This window comes from Juglans regia, chromosome 1 (genome assembly GCF_001411555.2).
Source record: "Juglans regia cultivar Chandler chromosome 1, Walnut 2.0, whole genome shotgun sequence".
In the NCBI taxonomy this organism is placed as follows: Eukaryota; Viridiplantae; Streptophyta; class Magnoliopsida; order Fagales; family Juglandaceae; genus Juglans; species Juglans regia.
In genome coordinates this window covers 6495876-6517543 of record NC_049901.1, presented here as the reverse complement: position 1 = coordinate 6517543, position 21668 = coordinate 6495876, and the positions used below count along the sequence as shown (strand labels likewise).

The 21668-nt window shown below is 35.4% G+C and overlaps 2 protein-coding genes and 1 pseudogene across 2 annotated transcripts; all 3 read left to right on the top strand.

The window, feature by feature from the left end:
- Window positions 1-2317: 2317 nt before the first annotated feature.
- LOC108987988 lies at window positions 2318-4760 on the top strand (annotated as a pseudogene).
- Window positions 4761-8003: 3243 nt separating this feature from the next.
- LOC108987959 (protein TPX2-like) lies at window positions 8004-10095 on the top strand. Its single transcript, XM_018961044.2, has 7 exons — window positions 8004-8042; window positions 8161-8223; window positions 8806-8847; window positions 8953-9051; window positions 9176-9235; window positions 9332-9426; window positions 9617-10095. Exons 1-7 carry the CDS (start codon window positions 8010-8012, stop codon window positions 9747-9749), a joined length of 525 nt encoding a protein of 174 aa, XP_018816589.2. The 5' UTR covers window positions 8004-8009; the 3' UTR covers window positions 9750-10095.
- A 2116-nt stretch (window positions 10096-12211) lies between these two features.
- LOC108988163 (pre-mRNA splicing factor SR-like 1) lies at window positions 12212-20890 on the top strand. Its single transcript, XM_035692127.1, has 5 exons — window positions 12212-12427; window positions 13264-13648; window positions 15625-15705; window positions 19265-19336; window positions 19629-20890. Exons 2-5 carry the CDS (start codon window positions 13361-13363, stop codon window positions 20517-20519), a joined length of 1332 nt encoding a protein of 443 aa, XP_035548020.1. The 5' UTR covers window positions 12212-12427; window positions 13264-13360; the 3' UTR covers window positions 20520-20890.
- The last annotated feature ends 778 nt before the right edge of the window (window positions 20891-21668 follow it).

The following is a 21668-nucleotide window of genomic DNA, read 5'->3' as shown; positions in this document are numbered from 1 at the left end:
TAAAGATCTTGGCTCTTTATCTTACTTTCTTGGGCTTGAAGTTGATTATTCTAGTTCTGGAATATTTTTATCGCAAAGGAAATACATCAAGGACCTATTGATCCGAAGCAACATGCTTCACTCAAAATCTGTAACCTCACCAATGGCATCCTCAGTTAAACTATCTCAATATGACTCACCAGAGTTTGAGGATAGTACACTTTTTCGCAGTACTGTAGGAGGTTTACAGTACTTATCTCTCACACGACCTGACATAGCCTTTGCAGTAAACAAGGTTTGTCAGTTTATGCACTGTCCAAAAGTTCCTCATTGGACTGATGTCAAGAGAATTCTTCGGTACCTTAAGGCCACTCTTAACTATGGTTTATTCTTTAAATCTCAATCTTATGTCTCTCTTCAAGCCTATACGGATGCAGATTGGGCAGGGTGCCCTGATGACAGACGTTCCACAGGAGGCTTTGTTGTTTTTCTCGGCACTCATCTCATTTCTTGGAGCTCCAAGAAGCAAAAGACAGTAGCAAGATCCAGCACGGAAGCTGAATATAAGTCACTCTCATCCACTGCAGCTGAGCTTATATGGTTGCAAACTATGCTCAAAGAGTTGGGGATCCACTTATCTACAGCTCCTAAACTTTGGTGTGACAACTTAGGAGCCACCTACCTCACTGCCAATCCCGTATACCATTCAAGAACCAAGCACATGGACATCGACTATCACTTTGTACGTGATAGAGTTGCTGCCCAAACTTTGAAGGTTTCCTTTTGCAGCTCCAAGGAACAACTAGCTGATGTGTTTACCAAGCCCTTAGTTTCTGATAAATTTTTCTCTTTTCGTTCGAGTCTCAATGTAGTTGACACCCCCTTGGACTCGAGGGGGCGTATTAGCATATAACATTTTATTATTTACTCATTTCCTGTACATAGGTTTAGAATACTCTAGAAGATTCATTTTGTGTTTATTGTCGGAAATACCCCTATCCTTGTAACATATTTGATTCTCTGTGTTTGTGTATAAATACACCAGAAATCCCACTAATGAATAGTGAAGGAATTCATGAAAATCTCTCAGGCTAACACACTAATTGTCTAAATTCTTTCAGTATATTGAGTAATGAAAGATTTGATTAGCTTAAAGGTTTGTTTTTTAAGGGTGAGACGAATCTCATTGCAATTCACGTGCTTTCCGTCTGACTGAGAATAATGGAAGGGGAAATTGTAAAGCTTTGATTTGTGGGATTTCATTTGAAACAGCTACAAACATGGTTTTGATTCGAAAGTGCTCTAAAATCCTGGATAATTTGGGTCAAACACTGAGTATGGTCTGGCTGGCCACATATAAACAGAGAAATTTCGAGTTCTGACTTCTAATACTGCTCTGGGTTCCCTTAAAAGAAATGAAGTCCTCTCAACTTTTAATTATTTTTCATGGTTGGTTATAAAAAGAAGGAAAAATATAATTGTAAGCGATTATGCATATTAATACGTGTACATATTCAATATGATTGATCAGAAAGTAAATTTTATTGAAAAAAATACATAACAATAACATTAGTACGCAGATTAGTACGCAAACTTGTTTGTACATAACAAAACTCTATAAAAAAATCTATTTTTAAATCAGAGAGAGTTATGATTTCCTCTCAACTTTTGATTATTTTTCATGGTTTGTTAAAAAGAAAGCCATTTGTTCATACTTGGAAATCAAAGAGAGTCCTAGGATGTCCTGTAAGTATGTCATTTTCAAGGCTTTGTAGAAGAAGCAATCTCCTTCATTGCATTAAGAATTTACAACATACTTATCCTGAAGCGAGGTAATTCTTTCATAAAACTAATATTGCAATCTTTCTTTGGTTCTGTTTGCTTTGGTAGAAAAGTTGGAAGATTATGCCATGGAAAACTAAATCCCTGAGCTAGGCCTGAAATTACATGGGTGGAGGCGGTGAAAGAGACTATGTTTCAGATAGGGTCGAATGACAAAATAATACACGTGGAAGGCCCTATTTAGTTTATTAGTACACACAGAGCAGGCTCCGTTTTAACTGGGATTAGGCTTTGTTTAGTTTACTTGGTTTGAAGTTTTATATTTTCTTAATATGCCTAACTTGCTGTAAAGGCCATGCATCTTCAGTAAGCATTTTAAGGCATGTTACTTGTTTACTCAAGCTTCAGAGTGAGAATGAGATACAATAATATCCATAAAAAATATCCCACCAACTATTTTTTTTCTTTCTAAAGTACCAGAGCATGATGATTGTTTTTTAAATTTCTCCTTATATCAGTAAATCATAGTTTATTTGCTGGCGTTTTTTACACGTAAATGGAATTTGTTCTTGATTCAGGTGGTGCATGCCTAATATTTTAGGCTGGTCAAGTTATAATCTCATCGGATCTAATACTGGATATCAGAGGGGTTACAAATATGATATTCGGGGTTTGAACTTAAGATGTGAATTCGGTACGAGGTCATTTGATAAACGTAGCCGGATTTCACCTTTTGCTTCTGGGTATACTGGGAGATTTTTTCCTTTGCTCAATATTCAGCGCCCCTATCCTCTCTAGCGTCCAGACTCCGGAGAACAGAAATCACGGAAGACTCTTTAATACCTTACAGCTTTGGTTTTTGCAATGGTGGGTAGTAGCTATGCTGCTGTTCCACTGTACAGAAGGTTCTGCCAAGCTACAGGGTATAGAGGCACTGTCCAGCGACGAGATGTGTGATTGAGTTTATTGCTGTCCTGTTTTTATTTAATTTTAAGTTTTCTTGCCTGTTTTATCATCTTTTCCCCTTCATATTTCCTCTATTCTTTTTCTTTATTATGGCAAATCTTGCTATCTGTAGTGTTGAAGAAAAGATAGCTCGGCATTTATGCTAAAGAACTGTCGCTACACGGTGTGATTTATATTTCATAGATGAGGCTCATTCTTTTCTTGTTCCAATATGAATGACTATAGCTTTCTGAATTCTCAATAGGTGCTAAATGTGGTTGTCATTACTAGTTCTTTTGGTATTTTCATTGTTTCTGGTTTTGTTAGTACCCCTTATTTTTCATTGTAGTACTGTTTTTGGAGTATGGAAGAGGAGAAGGCAAAATAGCCTGTAAAAGTGTTTCTAACTGACGAGTTTGCATCCCTATCCTTCACATGTGGGACTTCTTTGGACTTGATAAACTCTACATTTACGCAATTAAAGGTCCACCCCTAATAGAGTGTCCTTGCCCTCATACAATTCACAGTCAGTGATTAGGAAGTGATGCCGCTGTGGAAGCCCCTCATCATCCAACCATGCACTATTTCAACTCAACTTGTAACTGCTATAGAAGTTATCAATTGGTGTTGCAATAAGGAAATATGAGATTATGAGTCACATCATGTTTATATTCTACTTTGTAAATTCAAGTTGAAATATTCCATGCATTTGGGAAGAATGTCATGAATGAATGGAATTTGATAATAATGACACTTCTTACGTTTTCTCCCTCTACATTGCTTTATGAATTCTTCTTGTTATCCTTGCAGGGAGATTGTAGTGCAATTCAATGCCGATGTGGCTGATGGAATGCCATGGTAGTTTGTGCCCATACAAAGAGAGGCTCTTTCTTTTATACTACATGGGTGTGTGCGTTTATAACTTACATTAACAATGTGCTCGAATTATTTGATTAAGTTATTAGTTTGCTTAAAAAATTATCAATGTGAAAAAAAAAATAGCATTAAAGACACTCCTTGTGCAAAGAACATTCTAATTTAATCTAGAGCATGTTCGTGTGCCTGCATGTGTTTTGGTCTTCTAATTGGGAAATGCTCTGTGCATTTTCTGTTGCTTAGCTGCTATTATATTGGTATCTTTTTTGCGGGTAAGAGTCAAGCCTGGAGAAAGTGCTCTCGCATTCTACACTGCTGAAAACCGAATTAAAGTTCAGTTCCTATAACTGGTGTTTCTACCTATAATGTCACTCCTATGAAGGTACTGATAACTGATAAATACCATTTAGTATTTGTTGATGATATCAAGCGTGCATAGGTTTCCTGGACCTAAACTGGGTGGTGTTTCACTATATATAATGTCTTTTATAATTCTAAGATATGGTTATTTCGTTCTCTATTAAATATTGACTTTCGTTCTCTATTGTTTGATGATCTTGATTATGTTTAAGAAGCTAGTTTTATATATGTTTGTTATTTACCCTCTGTTTTTTTTTTTTTTTGGGTGGGGAGGAGTAGGGATCCGTCTTCCCTTTTTTCTGTGCTCTTGTATTCTTAAGGTAGTTAAGCTTATAGAGTTACGGTCTTCAAAGAAAATGTTTTGTTGTTTCTAAGAAGATGACTCGAATTATTTTGTTGGTGGTGGATTTTGATTGGCCTCTTGGTGGCCCTAAAGAAGATTCCCTTGCGTTTTAAAATCTGCAGGAGGGGAAATGATGCTCCTTTTTTCCGTCCCTCTTTTCAGGCTGCAGTTTACCTTAACAAAATACATTAATGCTTTTACTTTGAGGAGCAGCGTCTTCGTCCTGGGGAGCAGATTGACATGCCTATAAGCACTGTTCTTCATATTTGAAGTGATTGAAAAATAATGCAGCTAATCACATTATCAGAGTACGTAAAGAATACGTAAAAGTGACCACACATAAAATTTTTGTTCTTTTATATTGATCCTGAGTTCGAAACAGATCATACCAAAATGGATGGCATCAATAACTTTAATCTTATCATATACATTTTTCAAGGTCAGGAATGAAAGGGAACCTGCTATTGCAGCTTAATTTGCAAGTTCCCTGAGAACATCTAAGGGGACGAAATTTTGTATTAAAAGGAGGAAGATTACGAACGAACATAACAAATATCAAATTTTTTATTATATATTTAGTGTTTATCTTATAATTTTCTACATTTTGTGAGCTCTTATCTGATTATCTATGTTTCTTGTTCCACATTCAGTGCAAACTAAAGACAAATTTATTTTTCACGTATTCATGGTATAATATTAATGCTTTCAGTTATTTCTTCTAAGTTCTTTGAGCTTTTAAAAAGTACTGGATGAAGATCCCATTAAGTTCTATCCAGGATTTTGAGGGTCTCAAAAGGGAAAAAAAGATATAAACACAAAGTGAGTTTTATGGTATTTATTGAAGATTTAATTTTATTCGAAAAACTCATATGAGCAACATTTTAAAATTAATGCTACTTTGCCCTCTCATTTTGATCGCTCATGTATTTAATTTATAAATTTTTTTTTACTTACTGATTAAGAAAGTGACTATTAGTATATTAATATATTTTTTTAAATGTTCAAAGATGTTAAAAAAAATATGAAAGGAAAAAATGAAAAAAATAAAATACATGAATTTTGCCTAGGCGGCACGCTAAGCGGTTACTGTTGGGTTGTAGCCTAGCATTACTCATATATTAATAGATGTTGTAGCATTCATTTCATGTGTTTATCTTTGTCCCATTTGAGAGATCCTTAATGTCAAACAAAACTTTAGGATTTTTTGTTCTCCTTTAGACCTTTACCTTCATGTGGATTTCAAAACTTTTGAATCAAAATGTTGCATTTAATCCATCTGAAAGATCGTTACAATTTCAGTTTGGATTGAGAAATACTCTCAATTCATCTTATCTCAATCCATATTGACATACAAAAACATATGAAATAAGATCGTTGCCACCTAAGTCAGAAAGGTAATGATAAATATTAGAATAAAGTGGTAGATGACTTCAATGTTGTCCGTTACACAACTCTTTCCACTACTACTTCTGGTAGGACTTGGGAATCTGAAATCATACCCATCGAGTGGCCAACCGTAAAGGGTAATTAAATGCAAAATTTGATGAAGTTCGCAAGTAACCGGTAAAAATTGCCTGAAGGCTAGCTATTTTAACGTCTTCTCAGTCTTAACATGATCATGAGTGCCGTTCGTGAAAATTCTTGCCCAGGAAAAAAGAAACAACAATTGAACCTGGTTGTGGAAATCTCGATCGTCCTACCAAAAAACAAATAATAATAAGGTGGTTGGTATAAAGTCTTACTGGTAACTATATATTGCCTTCATGATGATCTAGTCCCCTAAAGTTCAACAACATTGCAAATTAAACGAAGCATGCATGCAGCAAGCAAAGATATATAATGCATCTGATTCAGGAACAGCTGGCTAATCTCCAACCATATACCAAATTGCTTCCTGCATATATTGAGCAATTTTTCCATTTTCTCTTGTTGATTACTGTAGGATTTGAACCATAACATGATTCACTTCATGATGAAATCAACAAAGCTTCTTCAAATGCTAGAGAATTTCTATCACAATTTGGTAGAACAGTCCAAAATTGGTGGTTTGTCCATCCTCTCCTGTTTAGTACAATTGTCTATTCAGCTGTCTCGACGTGTGTGTGTGTGGGGAGAGAGAGAGAGAGAGAGAGAGAGAGAGAGAGAGAGAGAGAGAGAGAGAGAGGCAATGGCTTGTTATATTCTTCTTTTGGGGACTAATGATCATACTGTCTTTCACAAAACTTAAATCACAAGCACTGAATCATGATTAGTAGGTTAATCTTCGAATCATGACCTAACTTACTGATCTATGACATGCCGCTTACCCCCATATTCGAACTTTTTTAAAAAAATAAAAAAAAATTAAAGTTTCTACTTCTTTGGGATTCCTGATAATCATAGATTTATTACTTACCATCTATTTACTACTACTTCATAGTGTATTTAAAACTTTTATTTTTTCATTGTTTTATTTTAATTATTTTTTTAACATCCTTAATTATTAAAAAAAATTAAAAAAATATACAACTTCATTAATAGTACTTACTTCCTCAACCATTAAGTAAAAGATCAAAATAATAACACTATAAAAAACACAGATTTTTGTGACCAATTTATTGTAACTAAAAAATTATTCGCAATCAATTTTAGTTACAAATTGTTATTTCGCTGAAATTAAATGGTCACAGATAAGTAATTTTTTTATAGTGTAAAAAAATTAAAAAATTAAAAAATAAAGAGAGTAGTGAACGGGAAGTAGGAAGTAGGAAGTAGTCTTAGTATCATTATCCCCCAAAAAGCAATCAAAACTTTGTTTTCTCATTTGTTAGATCATAACGGCTTTAAGAAGAAATACTTGAAAATGGGTGGTTAACAACCAGTACTGCTCATGTTTTACCCATTTTTTTTAACTCATGTGATTATCAGTAGGAAAGATATATAGTGACGTGATACATGGTAACGTACTTACTAATGAGTCGATCAGACATCCCATCCAACTTGTTTTCTGTTATTATTAATGTTGTTAATTGTACTACTCATGTGTTCCCAACCATTATTATCATAAATGTCAACGTCTGACTTTTTTGGTTTCTAATTCTCGAGTCTTTTTGGTGCGCAAAAATTCTTAGGCTACGACTTTTATGTACTAAACTGTATTTTATTTCTGCATATGAAACTTTAAATATAGTACTTGACTTGCTTCCCTTGATTCAAAGTAACAGATTTCACACAGAATAAAAGCATTGAAATAGTACTGCATACATGAGTTTGTTCTTCAGCTATTTATGTCTGGAAATCTCAAAGGATCCTATAGTACTGCAAACGATGTCCTCGACATATTTTTGTTTCGATTATCGTACATCAGGTGTCAGTCTGCTGAGATCACCAGCCATTGAAAAGCCCCCCTGTCTCAAAAAAAAAAAAAAGTTAATTAATTAGAACTCAAGTCTTTGATTAGTTAATAGCTAGAAATTACCTGGGATTATGCCTTTGATTAAAGCCAAGATCAGGAGATTGGAAGGATCTGATCATTATGCCATGAAAAATATATGGATGAGAGGGAGGTTTAATCAGAAAGTTTGGTGCAAGAAAGCATGCAAATTTCTAGGCATGCTGGTGATGTGGCAACAGAAAAGAAACACGGAAGACAGTTACCAACCTCCAACCGGCCTCTTAAGTTTCCCACCCTTTATATAGTCTCCTCAGTTCAGTAACGATTCAAACCATGATCAGAGAGCTTAACATGGAGAAGACACACTCCAAGTCCGCACTAAAGGTTGCCATGTTTCTTCTTCCTTTATAATTTGTTTCTCTTTTCTATTAATGCTGTAAGTACAAGCTGTACTGTTTCGATCCTTAATTAATACATTTTTTTTTCTCATTTTCCTTGAAAGTTTGTGAAGGCCAGTACACAATCTGCAGTCTCGTGGAGCTCTAGTTCCACTAGATCAAGCATGGTGAGATACATCATACATATGTTCCAACTCAAGTACAGGTTTACAAACGTATCATTGCCAAATTACCACATGAATTGATCATTTAGTACTGGATCGATCAGTTGAGAACTTATATTCAAATCTTATAATCATGCGATCGAGCAGATTTATGATCTCATATATATGGAATATTTAGTAATTTATCCAATTTTATACAACTTGTGCGTAGAAAAAGTGTCGAGTACTCGGTCATGATCTACCTCATCCTCAAAAGTCATTATACGTATACCTGTAAACAGCTTCATTAAGAAGAAACGTACATTACAAGAGCAGGGGAAAAAAGAGTAGAAGAATAACGTACGGTGTATTAGCAGGAAATTAAAAATTATTAAATTTTACTTTATATATGCATGGATAATTGAGCCACAAAGGTCGACAAAACCTCTAGGTCCCCTCCCCCCATCCCCTAATTTCTATCTTTCACATTAATTGCTTCACGTATCATATGGTCAGTCTTTATTTATTATGTGATTGGTTTGGAGGCCCTAGCTATGTGCATGAGTACTGCGACTAAAGTAGGTATATTGATGATCTGCTTAACAGACGAAAGACGAACTCAAAGACCGGCTCTTCGACAAATCTAAGGTAAATGTATTCAACTCCAGTTATCTTCTCTCTCTCTCTCTCTCTCTAAACTGTACTGAGAGTCTGAGACTCGATCCATATCATGTACATATGATCCATCTCTAGGCTTCTCAAAAGCCTTATCCAAAAGAGAACACCAAGCCACAAGAAATCAAACTTCATACCCAAGAAAGAGCCGTCAAACGCGCAATGTTCAACTACGAGGTGAGCGATGAATGATCAGCTAGCTTGTTTTGTGTCTAAATTCGCTTATTTTGATCATTTCAACAAACTGAAGCCCACTTTTTCCAAAGTTTTTCTTGAAGCGAGTTGATATATATACATGCAGGTAGCAACCAAGTTGTATATCATAGAGCAACAGAAAAGACGGGCTGAGAAGTTGCAGAAGGTATAAATATCTTGAAAACGTTAATTAATATGTAATGTAGTTGATCAAGAGCATGCAGACTGATCCAAGAGATGCTGATCATTATGATGCATGCAGATGATAGAAGAGGAAGAGATTCGTTTGCTAAGAAAGGAGATGGTTCCAAGAGCTCAATTGATGCCTTTTTTCGACAGACCCTTCTTCCCACAAAGGTACGTAAACTAAACTGATCGAAGAAAAAATTAATTAGCGAGTAGTGAAATATATATATATACTCACGTGTCCCTCCCTAATATGATATATGTTCTTAGAGAAAAGCTGGAGTGATGATCTGTGATTTAATGAATCCCTATTGGATCAGGAAATTCCTGATAAATTTATAGCAGCTGTTTTATTTTATAGATCAAACAGGCCCTTGACAGTTCCAAGAGAGCCAGGTCTCCGCATGATGAGCAGCAACTCATGCGGAAGTCGCATGTTTTGCAGTGGAATCTACGATTTCCGAGGGAGTCAAGGTCTGAAGCCCATCAAATAATAAAACCGTACCTGGCTACAAAAATTAATTCGTGATGCATATGGTGGTAATTCGTGCATGCCTGCTAGCTGTACAACGTACGTACGTAGACGTACCTGATATATAGCGAACTTCGCATGCACTGTAATTGTGAAATGGTAGATCGACCGATCATCCGTAGAGATCAGCTACTAGTACTCATGACGAGTTTGATTTTCCTAGCTAGTTCATGTTTTTTCTTTTGGGTTTCTATTATATATCTTCTTTTTTGGGTGTTGTTGATAGGGAATCGATCGAATCGTAGGAGACTGGCTGTTTCCTAAGCTAGAACAAGTAAAATAAATTGACTTGCATCATGTGACGTCGTTCTCTCCTGTAATATTCTGATCTGATCTCTCCCTTAAGCCTCGTGATCATCAGCTGTAATTATTGCTTGCTTGCTTCTTTCTTTAAACTACGAATTCACGATCCCATGCATGCATGCATGCAGTACTTATAGAATCATTAGATTATAATAATATACTTTTTTAAGGGAAAAAAATAAAATTAACCTAGGTTAATTATTGCACTAGGCCTGCAATAATTTTAAATTAATTGTAATGATCTCTCGACACTTGCTGGATGATCATGTGAATTGAAACGACAAATAATACTATTGATCAGGCGGTTGGCGAGTGTTTCTTCCACTTACGCCGCTATAAAAAAAATATATATATATATTTATGATAAATTATTTGTGATAATAAATTACAGAAAATAATTATTTTTTTAAAAATAATTAGCGGCAAATAAAATATTTTCTTGTAATGCGAGTCCTTTGATAACGAATTAGGCGATCCGAGTACTTTTACTACAGAAATATCCAACTATCTCACTTGATTAAAATGGGATATATATATATATATATATGTGTGTGTGAAAAGATATTTGTAATTGTGAATTGTACAACTATTGTATAATCATTTTGAAAAAAGTAAATAAAACATGGTAGGATTCACATGAAAAAAATTAATTTTTTAATAGTATACTTCACTCTTTTTTAAAATGATTACACGATGTTTATGCACTTTATGATTGTATATAAAATTAATCGAACAAAAATTAGAACTGGGGCATCATGTAATTAGCTTCACTCATACCTTTGATTTTGGCCCGCCAATGACCTTTTTTTTGGAGGATCTGATAGCTGGGCATTGGATTAATTTGGTTGTGGGATCCGTACTACATGACTTATATATATGAACAAAAATTAATGCATTTGATAATTTCCTATACCATCAAAACGAAAAATTGATATGAAAAAAAAAATATATATAAAATAAAAATAAAAAAGATAAGGGAGAGAATGATCAGTCTCAAAATTGGCTGCATGAATCTCTTAAATAATGACTGGCTATGATCACATACGACTGATAGAATAGGATGATACTCCAATGATCAGTACTCTTGTTACTGGCAACACAAATCCCCTTTAAATTTGAAGGGAGTTTTGACATTTTAGAAAGTTTTTTTTGTCTCCATACAAAAATATGTATAGTATAAAAACTTTCCAAAATTTTAATACACTAAAAATCCATCCCCAAACAATAAATCTTAATAATAAAATATAAGTTGTGGTCGTTCCATGGTGGTCAAAAGTCACTTCGAAGATCATCAAGATCCGGCTGCGCCCACACAATGGCCTCCCACTACAAGTTTGGTTTTATCTCATTTTATTATTATAATTTTTATAAATTTTTATATAAAATATAATAAATAATTAAAATTTTTAAAATTTTTAAATAATAATAATATTATAAAAAATATTCTAATAATATTTTATTCAATTTTTAATTTTCATTTAAAATCATCTCATCTCATTATCCAAACTCTACCTAAATTTTTCCTTTTACTTTCTTAATAGACAAACAAGCGTTTAAAATTGTGTAGTGTTAGGTATATATATTGAATGAGAGAGTTTCATTTTATCAATATTTTTTTAATTTAAATTTTAAATTTTTTATAATTTTTAATAACTAATGTATCAGCACGTATAATTATATTATTATTATTTATTACATGTAGCTCATAAAATCTGTTTTTTAAAAATCATACATCTAAACAAATTCTTCTAAAAAGACTTTTAGGCTTCGTTTGGAAGTTGAGCTCATCTCAACTCATCATTACAACTTTTTCAAATTCTAACATAAAATATAATAAACAATTCAATTTTTTCAAATTCTAAAATAATAATAATAATAAACAATAATATTTTAATTATATTTTTTTAACTCTACTCATTTCAACATCTAAACTCACCCAGTATCATTTATAAATGTTTTAAAGTATTTATAAATCTCTCAACATCCAAACATGATTTTTCTTTAAATTAGTTAACAAATGAAGAGAAGCATGGAGGGGAGAATGGACGAAAAAAAAAAAAATAATAATAATAATAATTAACATTTTATGAATAAAGTGATGGAAAAAGAAAAGAAACTCCTAATGCGGCCTATTTGGTCTGGTCATTCGATTTTGAGCCGGAGAGCCTTTGACGGTTTGACCATAATACACTGCATCTTCCCTACCAAAAGCAAACCCGAGGCCAACCTAACCTAAAGAGCAAGCCGACGTTGTTAGGGTTTATTACACGCTCCAATCCTTCGGCGTCATCTTACATGCTATGGCATTAGCCTCCATCCACTTAGTTCTTCCAATTGGTGCGTAGTCCATCTGATTTTAGGCCCAATCCCTCTGCCTCTTTCTGCATATTTCTCTTTGAATTTGCTGCTTGTGTTTGCTTTCTTCTCTCGTTCTTTATGTAACTGTTTTGTTTTTTGAGGAATCGTAGTTCAATTGTTGGATTAGGGCTTTCCGATCTTTGCGTGCTTTATTTCTAGGGTTTTTAATGTCATCCCTTATTCTTGCTTTTGTTCCGTTTTTCCCCATTTTTAGCTCAGTTGCTTCGAAGCCTTCGATACGTTTGTTTAGCAAAGCTTATGTTTCTTTCGACCGATTTGTATGGACTGTATGTGTGTTCTCGCGGATTCTAGATACCCAGAAAAAATGGAACTTATTGAAGAGTAATTTTCTGAATAGTTACTTTGTAAGCAACCAAGCTGAGGAAAAGGTTTCCAGGGTTTGCATTCTCTGAGGAAGCAATTCAAAGGTCGATTCTTTTTTCTTCTGGTGCATAATAACAAAGGAAATGAGTTCTCCATCTAGACTTTTTCATTTTCAATCACATCAGCTAATGTCGTAATGCTGATGTGGTAATTGGGTTTTTATTTAAATGGTTGCATAAAAAGCTACTTAAACCATCCCATAAACTGTTGTGATTAGAGAGGACAAATTCAAAATGAAGAACATTGCTCCAACGAAGATGTAGCTAAAAATTCGAACTTTAGGTCTAGTGGAATGGAGTTTTCTTTTTTGTATTGTTTTCTTATATTTTGCAACGGTTTTCTTTGTAGATTTCATTATTGGGTCATTGTATATGTACTCATGCAGATTTCCCCAATAACCGTTTCCTTTATCTATTTCTTTTTTGTTTCAGGATTGGGATTGTGACACTTCCAATTACCCTGATTACTGAAAATTATAAACTGTTTCAGTTCTGCAAGTGTAGGTGGATATATATTTCATTATCCATAATGGAGATACAGACTTCTGGCAAACCAATTGATTCTTTACTAGAAAAGGTCCTCTGTATGAACATTCTTTCTTCTGATTACTTCAAAGAGCTTTACCGATTAAAGACATACCATGAGGTGGTCGACGAAATTTACAATCAAGTTGATCACGTGGAGCCATGGATGACTGGAAATTGTCGTGGTCCTTCTACAGCAATCTGTCTTCTTTACAAGTTTTTCACTATGAAACTCACTGTCAAACAAATGCATGGGCTCTTAAAGCATCCAGATTCTCCTTATATTAGAGCAGTAAGTAAAGCCTTTGCTTATTTTGATATATGCTTGGACCATGATTAAATGTGGGGAAAACTATCAAAAACTCTATGTGCAGTCACTTTTGTGTACTCTTTGCACACTCCACTAATGTGATTGGCTGCGTCACTTTTTTTTAATATAAAATAATTGTTTTGACCAATCACATCAGTAGAGTACGTAAGGAGTACACAAAAGTGACTGTATGTAGCAGAACTCGAAAACTATTAGGCTAAGAAATGTGTTTTCCTGACATCTTAATGTAGAAGGTATAGATCTAAGATTTTTTTTTTTTTCCTTGTTTACAATGTGTGATAGCGACACAAGATAGCTCATCTGGTATAACTTTTTCTGAGAGTATTAAATGCTGTGTGTGGGGTAATGTTTCCTATGAAATTTAATGATTTTCTTTCTTGTTTTGGTGTTAGTGACTGATGTCTTGGTAATGGCACGCATAGTTTTTGCTATATGGTCATTGAAATCTCGATTAGGATAGAACGGTCTTGTGAGTTGTGAGCATGGTAAGACTTGCTTATATAGATAAGTATGGGGACACCCGATATCCCCAAGATGGTGATTTAACTCGTACAGGACCACCATCCTTTTCAATACCTGCTAGTTAGGTACTTCTCATGTATACATTTTATGTACTTGGGTTATGCCTCCTTTTCTTATGAATAAGAATTCTTGACTAACTATCCAAAAAAAAAAAAAAAGATAGGTATGGGGACAGATATAGTTCCTTCACAGTGCCATGTCTGATTGGTTGATAGAAATTTTTGAAAGAGACTAGAAATATTCGAGGTGAGAATGGATAGATGGAGAGTGGGAGGAGGTAGAGAGGTTATAGGAAGGGATATGAAGGACTGCAGATGGAAGAAAGAGTAGATTCTGGAAATGAAACAAACTACCAAGAGGGGAATAACTCACTAACGAAATAGGAAGGACTCATCTTAGAGAGTCTGATTTTCCAAAACACATCTATAAATGAACTTGAATGACTTTGTCTGTCTCTTGGATTGTCTACCAATTACCATATGGGGAGATATTGCAAATATTACAAGATATGAAGATATTGACATTTAGAGGAGATATTTAAAAAGATTAAAAAAGAATATTTAAATGATAGCTATCTCTCTCTTTTTTTTTTCAAAAGTAGTACAGTGGAATACCTCAGTTGCAATATCACTGTTCAAAAGGGAGTTTGGTATATGTTAAAATATTTTCGATATTATGCCCATACTGTAGGTGAGTCTTTTGAATGCATCCTGCATGCTTAATGTCTCTCAGTTATATCTAAAGGCACACGCCAGCTATACATAGAGACATACACACACACACACTGCTTATACATCACACACTTTATATTAATTTCCTGTGCTTATAGCAACGACGAGTGGTAGATACTGGTTAAGAAAACTTCTTAATTCCTTATAGCAACAACCAAACCCTAGTTAAACCTTCATCAAGATCCTAAACATCACAATTATGTTAAAACTATGATAGAAACCGGAAAAAAGTACCACCATATTTAATTTCCTTGCTAGTGTTTATGCACACTCTTCGCATACTAGAATGGGCCCAAGTTTCAACCTGTGTCCCTGACTCTTTGCAACCCCACATCATCTTCTCTTTATACCCTTGTAAAGGCCCTAAATCCTCATAATGCCTCCATAGCTTTATCCCACCTGATCTCAATCACACTGAGCTATACAACACGACCAAGAACTTAAAATTTAAAGTAAAAAAAAAAAAAGATCCAAAAACGAAGAATGATGCATACTTACTAAAAGAGTAATATGTTCATACAATTATCTTGATAGCAGATTTAATGAAAGTCCAGACATTCCATCTGGCATCATAGCTAATTGCATGGTATGATAGTCATCATTGTCGGGCTTCAGGTTCATCTTAGCTTTGATCTTGTCATTCTCTTATATTTCTTGGACTGATATGCAAATTGTTGGCTGCAGATTGGGTTCCTCTACTTGAGATATGCAGCAGATCCAAAGACTTTGTGGAATTGGTTCGAGCCATATGTTAAAGATGAGGAGGTATTGAAAGGTGTATCACTCTATTGGCATACGTTATTTCAGGATTTTATTAGAATCTGAAGAATTGACTTAACTTTATATATTATCAAACATATACATATTAATGTCGTAATCCTGATTAAGTATAGTAAGGTGGTGAGTGGGATCCTACATTGTTTGGGAGGGAGAAGTTCTTACCCCATGGTGATTCCTAGGCGCTTCAATTGTAACATTAACTAGTCAATTCGGAGTATGAGCCCCAATGTGGCTTGGAATTTGCTTGGGTCATTATGGTTAATTTATGAAGAAAATTTGTTTAACTTATTAAGGAAATAAATCAAAATATACAATCATGTAAAGAAATATTAGTCATCTGGAGCAATGCAAAGAGAGAGAGAATTCATTTAAGGAAGAAAATATTGGGGGTACAAATCTTGTCCCATTTGATCAATGGAACTTTTTCTCATACCCCAAGCCTCCCCACAAGAAAGTGTGTAAGATCTTTTCCATTCTATTAGCCATAATAGCAGGTATCGGGAATAAAGATAGAAAATACGTAGGGAGATTAGATAATGTACTCTTAATTAAAGTGATTCTTCCCCCTTTAGACAGATATATTATTTTCCAACCAGCTAATCTATTTCTCAATCTTTTCAAAAACACAATCCCATATTACCTTGGATTTATGAGGGGCCCCCAATGGAAGACCAAGGTACTTCATAGGCAAAGATGACACCTTACAACCCAAGATTTCAGCCAAGTCTCCAATATGATTTACCAAGCCAACCGGAGCCAATTCAAATTTAGACAAATTCACCTTAAGGCCAGAAATAGCTTCAAAGCAAAGCAACAGAGTTCTCAATGAACGAAGCTGATTAGGGTCCGACTCACAAAGAATTAGTTTGTGTTTGGATGTTGAGATGATCTATGAATAGTAATATTTTGTAGTTCCCATTGAGATGTATTTGAATGTAAATATATTAAGATATGTGTTTAAATGTATGAGGTATGTTGAGATGAGTTTAAATTTTTTATGAGAACTTGAAAAAGTAGTGGATCAATGATTGGTTTGAGATGGATTGAGGTGAGTTTGTGTTCCAAACATAGCCTTAAGTATCGTCAGCGAAGAGAAGTTGAGATACATTGACGCTCCCAAATGAAGAACAACCCATTGGAAAACCAGACAAAAAAGACCCATCCACCGCTGCCTCCAACATTCTGCTCAACACATCCATAACTAAAACGAAGAGAAAGGGAGATAGAGGATCTCCTTGTCTCAAACCACGGGAACTGTTGAAAAAAACCTTCAGGAGTACCATTAACTAGCACCGAGAATCTAGCAGTAGTGATGCAATGCTTCATCCTATTGCACCACCTCTCCCCAAAACCAAATCTACCGAGAATATAAACCTAAAATTCCCAATTAACATGATCAAAGTATTTCTGCATATCTAGTTTGCAGAGAATACCTGAAACACCGGATCTGATTCTACCATCCAAGCATTCATTTGCAATGAGGAACGAATCAAGAATTTGTCTCCTCTTAACAAATGCATTTTGTGGATTCGAAATGATCTTCTCCATAACCATGCTTATATGATTGGCAAGAACCTTGGATATGATCTTATACACTCCACTCACAAGACTGATGATGCTAAAATCTTTCACCTCCGCAGACTCGGCCTTCTTCGGAATAAGAGCTATGAAGGTTGTGCATTAGGCTTTTCTCAAATTTCATATACAAGTGAAATTCAACAAAAACCTTCATAACATCCTCTTTAATAATGTCCCAAAAATTCTTTTCATGAATTCCTTGTATCTCTAAACTAGCACGCATAGGCATTGCTCTTGTATATGTCCCGTATACTTGGGCATTTTGCCTCTTTTTGATCAATAAATTTTGTTTACTGATAAAAAAAAAAAAAAAAATGTCCCAACAACCATTGAAAATCCATATGGTCCCGATGCTTTATCGTTGTCCATTCCTCTTAGCACATTATGCACCTCTTCCTCTTCAAACATTCTCTCCAAGCAATCAGCACTCGACTGGTCAATCATGTCAAAAGCCAGCCCATCAACCTTAGGTCTCCAAGGGTATTGCTCCATAAGAAGTTTATCAAAAAACTGTACAGTATGCTCCTTAATTTCAGATCTGTCCAAAAAAACATTTCCTTCCGAATGCAGCACCTCTATGGCATTAAATCTTCTATGAGAATTAGCCACTTTGTGAAAAAATCTGGTACACTTGTCCCCTTTCCTTCAACCAAATGGCCCGAGACTTTTGTCTCCAAGAAATCTCTTCCATGAGAGCAAGTTTTTCCAAATCAACCACAACAGCAGTCTTCCTTGCTTTCTCCTCATCCGACGTCAACCCCCCCCCCCCGCGGGGGGCAGCTGTCTCTTTTCTTTTTTTTTTATAAGTAAGAAGTAAGTTTCATTGATATGAATGAAAGATAGGCATAGCCCATGTACATAGGGAGTATACAAAAGAAAATGCCTAAATACATTCTAAAAGAACTACATTAAAGATAAGAAATCATGCACATTGTTTCCATTAAGGAAAATAGCTGAAAACGTAAAGTGTGTATAAAAAAATTCTGAAGCTCTGCTATTGTTCTCTCTCTATCTTCAAAGCACCTCGCATTCCTCTCCATCCAAACACACCAAATAATGCATAAAGGTATCATCTTCCAAACTGCGGCCACCTGGGGACAGCCTTGAATACCCTTCCAGCAAGCAAGCATTTCAGCCACCTTTGACGGCGTAACCCAAGCAACATTCATTCTACTAAATATCCCATCCCACAGCTCTCTTGTCAACTCACAATGCAATAAAAGATGGTCTACTGATTCACCTTGTTTTTTACACATATAACACCAATCCATCACAATGAGGCCCCTCCTCCGTAAGTTGTCCGTGGTTAGAATATTCCCCAGGGCTGCAGTCCACACAAACAAGAAAGCTCCTAAAAAAGAATCTTCCTCTGATCATCAATCTTCTCAAATTCATCATCATTCCACATTTTCAATTCAATCTTCAGAGCTTTAAGCTTTCCAGCCAACACAAATATTCTGACTCATAAAAAAAAATATTAAAAGAAGGTAAGAAAAACTTGAAATGTGAGTGATTTAACTAAAAGATTTTGATAATTTTACTAGAAATCTGAAAAAATGACTTTCATATTTGAGATGGACTGTCTGTTCATAGATCAGAGCATAGCCTGATTAATTGGCATCCTTGTGTCTACGAAACTTGCTATAGTACTTATCAAACAAAATGAAACTTGCTATAGTTGGTCTTCAATTCTGAAGTCTTAACCTCAAATGTATAAAACTTCAAAGATGTTCTGTCTAATGTGCTGGACTAGTTTGAGTTCGTGTAAAAATGAATTGTTATCTTTATTCTCAAGTGTTAGTTAATCTTTCCAGCTTACAAATTTTGTTTTCTTACTCTCACTCTATCTATTTATGCCGTAGTCATGCAAATAACTGTTAAAACCACTCACTCAAATTCAACTGAGTTATTTAATTTCTTAATGTTTTCTTTGATCTTCATTTCTAAAAGATGATTTGTTCTTCAGGAATTCTCTCCTGGATCTAATGGACGAATGACCACAATGGGTGTGTATGTGCGAGATTTGCTTCTTGGACAGGTGAGGTGTGCTTACTATTTCAAGTGTCATGGTGCCTGCTACAAGAACCTAAGTCATTTTTGAACTTTTATTCTTTACCAATATTTTATTGTATATTGACCAATAACCCTTCACGGTTATATTTGTATTGTGATTGTTTTAACTGCCAAATTTCTCATTTTTTAGCTATGTTCTGCAGGTCAAGGTTCCAACTTTATAGATGAGTTAACATGCTGCATTTTTCAACTTAGTTTATTAATCTTGCTTTAATATTTTCCATGCCAGTGTGAACTAACATTCCGTGCTCTTGCAGTACTACTTTGATACCCTTTTCCCCCGCATCCCTGTTCCAGTAATGCGCCAGGTAGTAGCTAATCTTGAGAAGTTGAAGCTCCCCACCAAACATATTGGTGTGACAGGGGATTCCACCCGTCATGGTTCTGATGACACTGCCCGCCGGCCACCCTCTGTGAAAGCTGCACTTTCTGTATCTTTTGGTCAGCGTGCTCCTCATCGTGCTTCTACCAGGGACTCGTCACCTGTTCGTCGTACCCTACCACCAGCCCCTCATGATAGAGCCAGCAGCGATGATCTGCGAAGATCACCCCGGGCCCGTCGCAGCCAGAGCCGTGAATATTCTGATAGAGAATATTCAGACAGGGATAGGGTTCGAGACCGTGATCGAGATAGAGATAGGGACGGGGACAGGGATCGAGATCGGTATCGGGAACGAGAAAGAGAAAGGGACCGAGATCAAGAAAAGGATAGGGACCAAGATCGGCACCGAGAGAGATACAGGAACCGGGACCGAGACTGGGATAGAGACAGGGACAGAGTCAGGGAGAGGGAGAGAGAGCAGAGTCATGATTATGACAGGCAGTCCAAATATGCAGAGAGAGAAAGTAGAAGGGACCATGAGAGGAGCAGCCGCGATGCTGGTAGGCATTATCGTAGTAGGAGCAGAAGTAGAAGCAGGAGCAGAAGTCGGAGCTTGCAAGCTGGCCTTGCACATGGTGATCGTCATTCGAGTCCACAAAGAGATGGGAGCAAGGAGAAGACATCTGCATCTAGCAATCTAGCAAAACTTAAGGATCTCTATGGTGATTTAGGTGATCAGAAAGGAGATGCTAATATGGAGAGGGCTCCTAGGAGGGATAATGGTGGTGAAGAAGTAATTAGACTTGGTGGTTCAACTTGGAAATAGCGCAAAGTGGTTCACATGCAATTCCTTTGTATCAGATGGGTTATTGAAGTCTTTAATTAAGCAGGTTAGCTCCTTGTTTGAATGAAGAAAGTCCAACAACTTCATGATTTGGTCCCTTCACTGTATCTCGCTCCCTTCTCACTCAATATGTGAAGGGATGTAGATTGGTGGATGCCATCCACACCAGCTCATGTATTGCATGCTTGCTGTTGCGGGGCTTCCTGTATATTATATGTTATTCAGTTTTTCTTTTGCTACTGTTGCATTCTCTTTAATGCTCTGCATAATTGGATAATTTTGGAGACGCCTGTGGAACATGTAATAGCATATTTAACTGATAAAACGTGAAAGAATAACTACTTTGGGCGTCATACTATGTTTTAATTTGGTTTTCCTAAAACTTGGATTAAAGTTTACATGCTTCAGTATGAAGTATGCCTAGGGCTGGTTGGGAAAAAGCCCAACAACCGACCGAAGTATTTTGCAGGAGAACAAAAGCCATGCTAATTCTGTCTCCTCTGTTGAGCTGAAACCGGAACGGATGAATGGTGGTTTATATGCGGGCCTTGTGAATTCCTTCAAGGTCCAAGGAGATGCTTTTAGGAAAAGTCAAGACAAATTAAACTTTAGGTCTCATTTGAATTCACAAAATGTTTCTTCTCATCTCATAATTATAATCTTTTCAAATTTCTATATAAAATATAATAAATAATTCAATTTTTTCAAATCTCAAAATAATAATAATATTAAAAAATAATATCCTAATAATATTTTTTTCATCTTTCATCTAAAATCATCTCATCTCAAAATCTAAACAGACCTAACTAAACAAGCAGATTTCTAATTGTATATCTGTTTTTTTTTTTTTTTAATTTTTTTTGATTTATTTATATAGCTTTAATATGCTTCTGAAAGCTATAAGATAAACTTCCCAAGGAAATAATATTTATTTGTCAGGAGATCGTGATAAAATACTTAAAAGAGTCCGTTCCCATTGTGAACCGGCGGTTTAACCCAGTTTGCAGATATAAAATCTCGAAACGCAGGCACTAGGCAGAATGCAATCAGCGGATTGTTTTGGATTAAAAGGGGGCAAATAGAAACCACTCAGGCTGTATGTTTTAACGTATGCTTTTCTTTTGAAGTAAT